This window comes from Acomys russatus, unplaced genomic scaffold (genome assembly GCF_903995435.1).
Source record: "Acomys russatus unplaced genomic scaffold, mAcoRus1.1, whole genome shotgun sequence".
NCBI classification, from domain to species: Eukaryota; Metazoa; Chordata; class Mammalia; order Rodentia; family Muridae; genus Acomys; species Acomys russatus.
This window is the reverse complement of record NW_026131852.1, coordinates 176,046-186,326: the sequence shown is the minus strand read 5'-3', so window position 1 is coordinate 186,326 and position 10,281 is coordinate 176,046. Positions and strand designations below refer to the sequence as shown.

General features: G+C 36.2%; 1 pseudogene and 1 gene segment (V, D, J or C); both read right to left on the bottom strand.

The window, feature by feature from the left end:
• Positions 1–3,435: 3,435 nt before the first annotated feature.
• Positions 3,436–4,057, bottom strand: LOC127186578 (immunoglobulin heavy variable 3-72-like; annotated as a pseudogene).
• Positions 4,058–7,564: 3,507 nt separating this feature from the next.
• LOC127186577 (Ig heavy chain V region 3-like) lies at positions 7,565–8,196 on the bottom strand. The segment is given in 2 exon segments: positions 7,565–8,046; positions 8,130–8,196. Coding segments are annotated over 2 exon segments (528 nt in total).
• Positions 8,197–10,281: the final 2,085 nt, after the last annotated feature.

The following is a 10,281-nucleotide window of genomic DNA, read 5'->3' as shown; positions in this document are numbered from 1 at the left end:
TAAACTGCAAAAAAAATCTAACTCCACCATTTTGGGCCAAATTTACAGCAAGCATATATTAAACATTAAATACTAAACAAGAGATGGGAGAGAATTTGAGATTAAAGAATATTATTTTCTAAGTTAAAAAAGATGAAAGACACAATAGCACAGAATTTTTGGAGTTTGTCAAATGCTCTTTTAAATGATGCTACAATAAAAATAGGAGGGAGAGAGTTCATGTTACTGATTGTGCCTACTTTTTAAAAACTTTTTATATTTCTTCAAAGTAAAGGAAATCAGAGAAAAATCACACAAATTTATGGACTGAGCACAGAAAAATTCTAGGGTATCAGAGACAAAGTAAAATGGCTTCATTGCTGGTAGGAATTCAAACTTGTACCACCACTTTGAAAATCTGTCTGGTACTACCTCAGAAAACTGGGAATAGGGCTTCCTCAAGACCCAGATATTCCACTCCTTGGAATATACTCAGAAAATGTTCCACCACACAACAATGACATATGCTCAACCATGTTCATAGCAGCCTTATTCATAACAGCCAGTACCTGGAAATAGCTTAAATATCCCTCAGTTGAAGAATGGATAAAGAAACTGTGGTACATTTACACTATGGAATACTACTCAGCTATAAAAAGCAAGGAAATCCTGAAATTTATAGACAAATGGATTGAACTAGAAATGATCATACTGAGTGAGTTAACCCAGAAGCAGAAAAACTAACATGATATATACTCACTTATAATTGGGCACTAGCCCAAAAGACATGTCCCATGAACACCTCTACTTACTAGGAGTTGGGATAGATGTGAGGATATAATATTGGGACTCTAGATAAGAGAATTTTAGAGGTGAGGAAATACAAAGATCCACAGGGTCTTAGAAAACTACAAGAAGAATATAATGAATGGATCAGGGCACAGGGGCGTATGTTCAAACTTTTACACTAACTAAGGACAATGCAAGTAGTAAACATTGAACTCCTACCCTGATCTACCTGATACAGGACATTCACCGCAGTTATGTGGCTAGCAGGGAATAACTCTGACATGAACTCGGGTGCCTCATATTTGATGATCTCCCCTTGGTGGGAAAGCCTGGTGGCACTCAAAGAAAGAATGAGCAAGCTAACCAGATGAGAAGTGATAGCCTATGACCATAAAGAGTAAGAGGAGGACCCCCTTGGTAACAGATCTAGGGAAGGGGAATGGTGTGAAAACGGGAGGTAAGGATGAGTGGGAAGATACAAGTGATAGGATAACAATTGGTTCGTAATCGGACTAAACTAATTAAATATAAAAATATGAAATTAGAAAACAAACTTTAGAAGAGAAATTAGTAAGACTTATAACTAAGAATAATGATACTAAGATTTAAAGAAAAGATAAGTGTCCCCTGGAGGGGGAGACCTGGTGGCACTCAGAGGAAGGACAGCAGGTTGTCAAGAAGAGACTTGATACCCTATGAGCATATACAGGGGGAGGTAATCCTCCTCAGGAACAGTCATAGGGGGGGAGAATAATGGGAAAATGGGGGGGGAGGGAGGAATGGGAGGATACAAGGGATAGGATAAACATTGAGATGTAACAAGAATAAATTAATTAAAAAAGGAAAAAAAAAAAAAGAAAAGATAAGTGGCCAGAACATGTAACATCACTTTGTAAGAAGACTATATCTGTTAATAAAAAAAACTAATGTTTTTCTCTGAGTCTTGATAAGTGAAGTATCAGGAGATGAGGAAAAATCCAAAAGGTTATCAGGTATATGATTGGCAATCTATACATGCACAAAATTTGAAAAGGTTTAAGCAGGCAATAACTTCTTATGGATTACAATCACTATATCTTAAATAGATGCTTAATAACTGGGCAGACAGAATCACATAAATCCAAAATATTGGAGAGATTTGATGAACATAATTCCCCTCATATAAAGAAGCTAGCATGTATGTGTGTGTGTGTGTGTGTGTGTGTGTGTGTGTGTAAATACATGTACATGTGGTTACAGAATATCTTATAGAAAAAAGATCAAGAAAGACTAAATATTCGTGTGTATGTGTGTGTGTGAGTGTGTATATGTGTGTGTAAAATAAATGTACATGTGGTTACAGAATATTTCATAGAAAAAGAAAATAGGAAAGTCTTAATACATAGGAGTGAGGAAGGTGTGAATAGAGGCAATGAACATGAGTTATGAAAAAAAGATATAGATAAAAATTGATTTAGTTCTAACTTTGTCATGGATTTTTAATTTTTGGTTTTGGAACAGTGCAAAAATCATATTTAATAAAAAAGAATATTATCCAATTTTAAGCTCCACAGATTGCATTCCTATTGGCCACTCTAAAACAGAATCAAGAAGACAGTGCTCATAAAGAAGGTCATAATACAAATCATTTAATAATCTTCTGTAATCATCATAGCTTCAGTTTGAGCAAATTTGTCGTTTAAATACAAATTACAGAAAATGACATTTGATTTTCCTTATTCCATATATTAACTTATAGATCATAAGCTTTTACTTATTTTCAATTCAATGACTATGTATAAAATATAGCCTTACATTGGTTTATTAAAATCTATTCAGAGCCATTCTGTACAGTGTTAAAAAAACTAATCAATACTTTAAGCACAAATACATTTGCCTTTAACCTTTTGATAGTACTATCGTTAGTGTTTAGTGTCTGGTTCAATAAAAATACCCCACTAATCATTAAATTTTATTCTCCTTTAAAATGAACAAATTAGGAAAGAAATTAGAAAAGAAGCATTAATTGAACTAAATTATTAAATAGGGAAATTCAGCTGATGACATGATTTAATATTAATAAGGAACAGAGAACTATTTTTAAAGACCATTAAGTTATTTAATTATGTAAAGTTGTGGCAGTGTTTTATATTTTCTCAATGTTTCTGTAAACAATTCCTTCATAAAAATAAAATATAAAAGTATTTTAATGTAATTTGTATAATAGAAAATGTTTTCTTATCAAATGTTAGGAAATTCTTTTTCCTAAATGATTCATACTTTATAAATCATTCTCCATGTTCCATTATATTTAAATTAATAGCTTTATATCACACAAATCAATTTCCAGTGTTGGAAGTGCTTTACTGCAGTAATCTCTTTGCTAACCCTGAATTCTTAGTTTAGAATAAGACTGTAATGTGTTTTCAAAGGAAATCTGGAAGCGCCATCTATGGTAGAAGTTCATCTATGGTAGAAGTAAACACATTAAAACATTGTTCAACAAGCTGCAGAGAAATATGTTTAAAGGCAACTCATAATATTTGGTTTTAGTAGTTTAGATTCATGTCTTGTCATGTAGAAATTTGCATTCACATTACAGTTTCTTATAGTTCAGACATTCAGTTCAGTTGCCCCTTTCCAGTGCAGAGCCTTCTGCATTGACACAGCATTATAATAGCTCCAGCATTATAAGTTCCCTAGAAATTTCCTGATAAAAATCAGTACATGGAGAAGGACTGCATCCCCGTTTTGGTGCTGAGTACCCCTGCAAGGAGGTTTGTGTCTGGGCTCAAACTGCAGTCCCCTCATTGTGTGTCCATCTCTTGCACAGTAGTAAGTGGCAGTGTCCTCAGCTCTCAGATTGTTCATTTGAAGGTAGGACATGCTTTGGGAATTGTCTCTGGAGATGCTGAACTGACCCTTCACAGATGCACTGTACTCTGTGGTGTAACTGTTAGCTTTGTTTCTACTCAGAGAAACCCACTCCAGTCCCTTCCCTGGAGCCTGGCACAACCAGTTCATGTGGAAATCAGTGAAGGTGAATCTAGAACTGCACAAGAGAGTCTCAGAGAATTCCCAGGCTGTACCAAGCCTCCTCCAGACTCCACCAGCTTCACCTCACATTGAATGCCTGCATTCATAAAGAATCCTGGTTAGAAAAGTGTCACACAAACCCACTGTCCCTCTACTTTTATACACTCACACACTCAGCATCTGTTGTTCAAAATACATTACCATGTAAAAGAGTTACAAAGAAAACCCAGTTCAGACACAACTTCATGGTGAAAGTCCTATGTGCAGTGCTGATCACTGATTGGGAAGACCTGGGAACTCAGGACCTAACCTCTCTACTAGAGCTACAGATCATTTTGGACTGATTTATATGAGGAGAGGGGGCCCGATTTGCATGTCTTCCTGCTATATCATCAGCTCACAGGTGGAAGCAATAGAGGCTGCAGTTATCATTACAGAATGCAGGGATGAAGTGCATGGGTCAGGTAGCAGTAACAAAGTTATGGAATTGTTTATTATATTTATGTAATAATCTTTCAATGCTTTATTTTGAATTAGTCAGTTCACCTCCCTATCAGCAGTATATAAGAATTTCTTTTTCCTTTTATCTTCACCAGATATGACATTTAATTTTGTGAAGAATACCATTCTTCCTGAAGTGAGATGGAGTAATGACACACTTCATATTCTTTCCTCTGATGTCTATGAAGATTGCACTTTGGTTCACACATGGCTTGTCCATTTATGTTTCCTCTTTGGGGGAACCATCTGTGATTAATTTTTCTCTTTGCTGATATTATTTGGGCTAAAGTTTTAGTCTATTTTAAATCCTAGCTACAAATATTGATCAAATATAGTGGTGAAAGATTTTCTCCTGTTTTATAGTAAACATTAAAAGTACTCAATACTTAACTAAAAGTATTCAAATGAAGCCAAATTAATTATAACCTGAGATTTAATCTGGACCCAGGGAAAGTGAATAATATCTAGAAAATGAATGACAGGAAATGCTGTCAATGTTTATAAAGAGAAGCCATTATTTATTGCTGGTGGGAGGAGTAAATGGTGTAGGTACTATGTAAATTAGTGTGATGACTTCCAAAATGACTAAACATTAAAATGTAAAATGTATTAATTACTCAAAATAGTTATGAAAATGTATCTGCCTACATGTTCTTGAACTAATGAATGGATAAGAGGAATGTAATAAATACACACACTGCAATTACACTTGCCAGTAGAGATACATAAAAACCGTTGTTTTGGAAATTTTTTGTTGGATTATTTATTCACTTTACATCCAGATCATATGCATCTCCCTCCTCTCTTTCAATTCTCAACTTCCCTCCCTCTTCCTCCTTTTCCTCTCCCTCAGAAAAGGGGAAACCCCACTAGCACATCAGCTCCCATCAGGACTGAACATGTCCTCTTCCCTCATGGTCTGGAGAGGCAGCCGTACCAGAGAGAATTAATAAAAATGCAGGAAATAAAATGCATGTCAGAGGAAGCTTCCCTTCCCCACTAGGAGACCCATATGAAGACCAAGTTGCCAATCACCTATGGCCTACGTCCATTCTATGCATATTACTTCATACTTCACAAGGCCCTCTTAGCCCTGGTGAGTTGGCTATGTTGGTCTTGTTATGGATCTCTTTTAACTTCTAGGTCCTTTTATCCTCACCACACTTTTCCATAAGACTTCCTAATCTTTGCTTAATGTTTGACTGTGAGTCTCAGCATCATATTTGAACGGCTCCTGGGTGGAGCCTCTCAGAGGATAGCTATGCTTGGCTTCTGTGTGCAAGCCTAGCATCATTATTAGTGCAAGGGGTTCGGTGTCTTCTACGTGCTGGGTCTCAGCTTGGGCCAGGCATTGGTGTGGCATTCCCTCTATTTTTGCTTTATCTTTATTCCTACACAACTTGTAGGCAGGGTAAAGATAGAGTTGAAGCTTTTGTGGGTGGGTTGGTGTTGTTCCCTCTACTAGGATTTGTGTCTAGTTAGACGGTGTCCTTTTCAGTCTCTATGACCCTTGCTATTAGAAGCCTCACCTAGAGCCCATCCCATATCCTCTTAGAAGCCTACGCTCTCTTCAATCTCCATCTTGTCACAGAGATGCCCTACCCATGGTTCTCTTCTCTCCACAGGCCCTCTGTTTTCTGCCCCTGTATTTTTGTATAGAGTAACCCACACTTAGAAAGACATATTTTACATCTTTTCACTAATAAAATTACCTTGGTTTCAGATGTTTTAATTCCTTGGTTTAAATTAATATGATCATATATACTTCTGCATTTAAAAATTACTCAAAACAGGTATGTCCATCATAGTTTTGAAATAGTTTTGTTATATACATATCAGATATACAATACACACATACATACTCCTTCAACCTTCTTCAACCACTTCCCAGAACCACCCCAAGTTCATATCCTTCTCATTTCAATTAAATAATGACCCAGCATGAATTAGTTCTACAGATATGCTCATGGGTGCAGATCCATACTCTGGGACATGGACAATCTATAAGATTACATATCCACAAAAATAGCTCTCTTATGTACACATGTATTTATACCTTTATTTAAAGGGATAAATTTAGATTTCATAGGCGAATTATGGGGACTCCTTTCAACAAACTGGCTTCAATTTTCTTTTTTCTTTCTTCTTTTTAGAGGAATAAAATTGGCTATGAAATGAGGTTTTGTTTGCTCATATGTGCTGATTTGGCTTTTACTGGCAAAATTCAGAGTTTAGTTTAATCACACTACTCCAGCAACAGTTATCAGTCTCTGTGATTTAAAAATTATTTACATCGAATGTATTGCCACAGTTTGTCATTTGTTTAAATATTTATTTATATGTGTATTTGCATGTATGGCTATATGATAGTAAAGGACATCAGACTACATTATAGATGGTTGTGAGCCACCATGTGGTCACTGGGAATTGAACTCAGGACCTACACATGAGAAACCAGTGTTATTAACCACTTAGCCATCTCTCCAGCCCTCAAGTTTGTCCTTTTTGTTTTGTTAAAAAGTAATCATTCCACAGGCGGTATTCACTTTTAAGAGCTGGTCAAGTATGGAATTCTTTAGGAGCATTATGAGTCAGCATAACTTTATGTCATTATGAAGTTGAGAGGCATTTGTGGCCGGTGGAAATCCAGCAGTTAGTGATCAGTGTACCTGTTGAATATGATGAAATCACATGTATACAGGTATAAAATGAAAAAGATGTAATAAAAATGGTTAAGGAGAAACTAACCACAGTGTTGAAGAAGGAATGTATAAAGAAAATGATAATTTACCAAAATATTGCTCAGTCACCTTGAGGTGAAGAAAATGCTGTCCTGTGAGTGGATTGGATGGACCTGGGTAAGTCATAAAAAGTGAAATAGTCGTGTAACCTGAAGGCAAATTCTGGCTGACCCAAGTTCCTTGGAGCATGAAGAGGAGAAAATTGTAAAATGGAGAGGTGTTTTTCTGACTGCTGGAAGCTGTAATGGGTAGAGGAGGTGATAGTGGAAAAGCACTAGTCCTCATTTTCAGTTCATAGTATATACTTGGGATCTACATTTCAAAATTGTTTGGTCAGATGTATTAAGTGAACCAGAAAAATGATATGTAGCATGTTAATTGTCTGGCTTTCTGTTTCTATGCTGCATTCATGAATTAAACACAAGGTGATAACTTATTGATGCACAAAATTGGTATTTGAAAATTTACATCATTTAAAAACCCAAATTAAACATTAGTTATACTGTAGAAACACAATCCTAATGTTTCCTGAATCAGCATCACCATATTGCCAGCTGTCCTTTAGGAAAGGTGACCCTATAAGACACAGGGATACTAAGAATGACTATTTCTAAGTAAACATTCAGATTAATGGTCTCTGTCTTCTCAGTTGCAGGGCAGCTTCCTGCTCCTCCAGAGTTTCTGACACACTCAGGATGTGGTTGCAACACTGTGTCTCTTGCACAGTAATAGACTGCAGAGTCCTCAGATGTCAGGCTGCTGAGCTCCATGTAGGCTGTATTGGAGGATGTGTCTGCAGTCAGTTTGACCTTGTCCTTGAACTTCTCATTGTAGCCACTACTATCAAATTCTGGATCAATATATCCAATCCACTCCAGGCCCTGTCCAGACCTCTGTTTCACCCAGTTCATAGCATAGCTGGTGAAGGTGAAGCCAGAAGCCTTGCAGGACAACTTCACTGAGGCCCCAGGTCTCCCCATCTCAGCCCCAGACTGCTGCAGCTGGACCTGGGAGTGGACACCTGCAGAGGGAAAGGCAGAGTAGGTGTCATTGCCACTTGAGTGTATGGCCCCTCCTCAAGTCTGGAACTTGGTAGCCTCTTACCTGTAGCTGCTGCCACTAGGAAGAGAATGATCCAGCTCCATCCCATAGTTAGGTCCTGTGTACTCAGTTCCTGTCTCGAGGACAATGATCATATGTTGTTTTGGGGTGTGCACATGCCTGTATTTACCACCACAGATTCATGTGATTTACATATTCATGAGCATAAAACTTCTTAGATAAGGACATCTCACAGCTGAAGAGGTAGAAGGTAGAGGACACCTGGGTCACACAGCAGGAACCTGAGTTCCAAAACTTGATCCTGTCAGGGAATAGCCATCCCTGAGACCTGTGTAGATCTTGTGAATATGACAGTCAGGCCTAATCTCTCAATTTAAAATAGAATCCTACCTTGAGACATCTACTCTTCCTGGTGACAAAATGGATTGGTGGTGGTTGTGATGAGGTAATTTTAACAGGAAATTTCAAAACTCCTATGTTATGAGAATTGGTAATCTTTCATATACTTAAAATTAATACTTGATTTGCTATCAGGTTGCATGCTAAAATACTACACAAATGATCAAGACTGAATATGTCTCAAAAATATGTGCAATGAAATGATTATTTATGTAAAACTATCTACAAGCATGAAAATGCAGTAACAAGCTACATATCTGTCAACAATTGATTAGGAAAAACATGGTATACTCGCAACATAGCAGATATTTTCATCTTTAAGGAATAAGGAACTCACACCACTCCTAGGATGGATGTAATTGGTGCTTAGTACATTAAATAAATAAAGACCTTTTTCAAATACACAGGTTGTTTTAATCTGTAATTTGTAGTTCTTAGATATTATATAGTAAGAAACAAGAAATGCAATTAAATAATGAAATAAAAATGAACCTCTCTACCCAAAAATTGTCCAAATGGGAATGCTAGGGGCAAGAAAAATATACATAAACATTATGGGGGAAATATGCACAGTGTACAATATACTTTTATAGAAAATATAAACATTTATAAAATGGTTAGTCTTAAATTTAAATAATATTTTGTTTTTTTTTTTTTTGCAATTTTCACTCATGACTGCAATTTTTCCCTCTAAAACTTCTGATCTATTTTTCTTTAGTTGCTATTATATCAAGATGATTATACGCATGCATACACATCTATTAATATATGCATATATTTCTCCTTAGTCTTTTTTGTGTTGTGTATGCACAATTATAGTGATAAGTACTTCAAGTGATAGTGAAACTATTTATAGAATAACTATGATTATAAGCCTGCATACAAATATACAGGTAACCCAACTCAGTCACAAGAAAAGGAAAGCAAGCATATAGACAAGCAGATAGACGTGTGCTTATGTATGTTCAAAGATTTTTTAAATTACAAGTTTAGACTTTTTACTGGAATGTATATTAAACACACAGAAGAATGTGTATTATGAATCTCAGAATATCTTGTGGAAAGCAGATGACAAGGGTTGATGACGATGCACATATAAGGAGTATTTGTCAGTTGAATGCAGACAAGAACGGTCACATTGGTGTGCACACTTAACAAACAGCAATAAGAATCACCATAACTTCTCACAATCAACTAAGGAACTAAAATGTAACTCTGTGACATGTATTAATGAAATGTTATTATAACCAGATGCAAACACTGCTGGAATAATAAAAAAAAGGTTGAGATAAGTAGTATATGCCATTATGAACTTAGGAGGTATTTGTGAACTGTGGGAATCTAGGAGTTAGTGAAGAGTGTAACTGTTGAATATGATAAAAACACATGTATACATGTATAAAATGATCAAAGACATAATAAAAATAGTTTTTAAAAACAGTGTTGAAGAAGGAATGGATAAAGAAAATGATCATTCATCAAAATATTGTTATGTGGCCTTGAGATGTCCTGTGAGAGAAATTGAATGGACCTGGGTAGGTTACACTGAGACACATGAAGACAAATGCTGCATGACCTGAGCTCCATGGAGCATGAGAAGGAGGAAATGCTGGGCTGGAGAGTTTTGTTCTGACTGCCAGAGGCTGTGGTAGGAAGAGGAAGTGACATTCAAAAAACACTCATCTCCATTTTCAATACAGAGTCTATAGTTGGGTTCTACATTTCAAAAGTGTTCACACAGTGTATATCTTAAATATCTGAACCACTCAAAAAAATGAGATGTCTTTAACAGTCA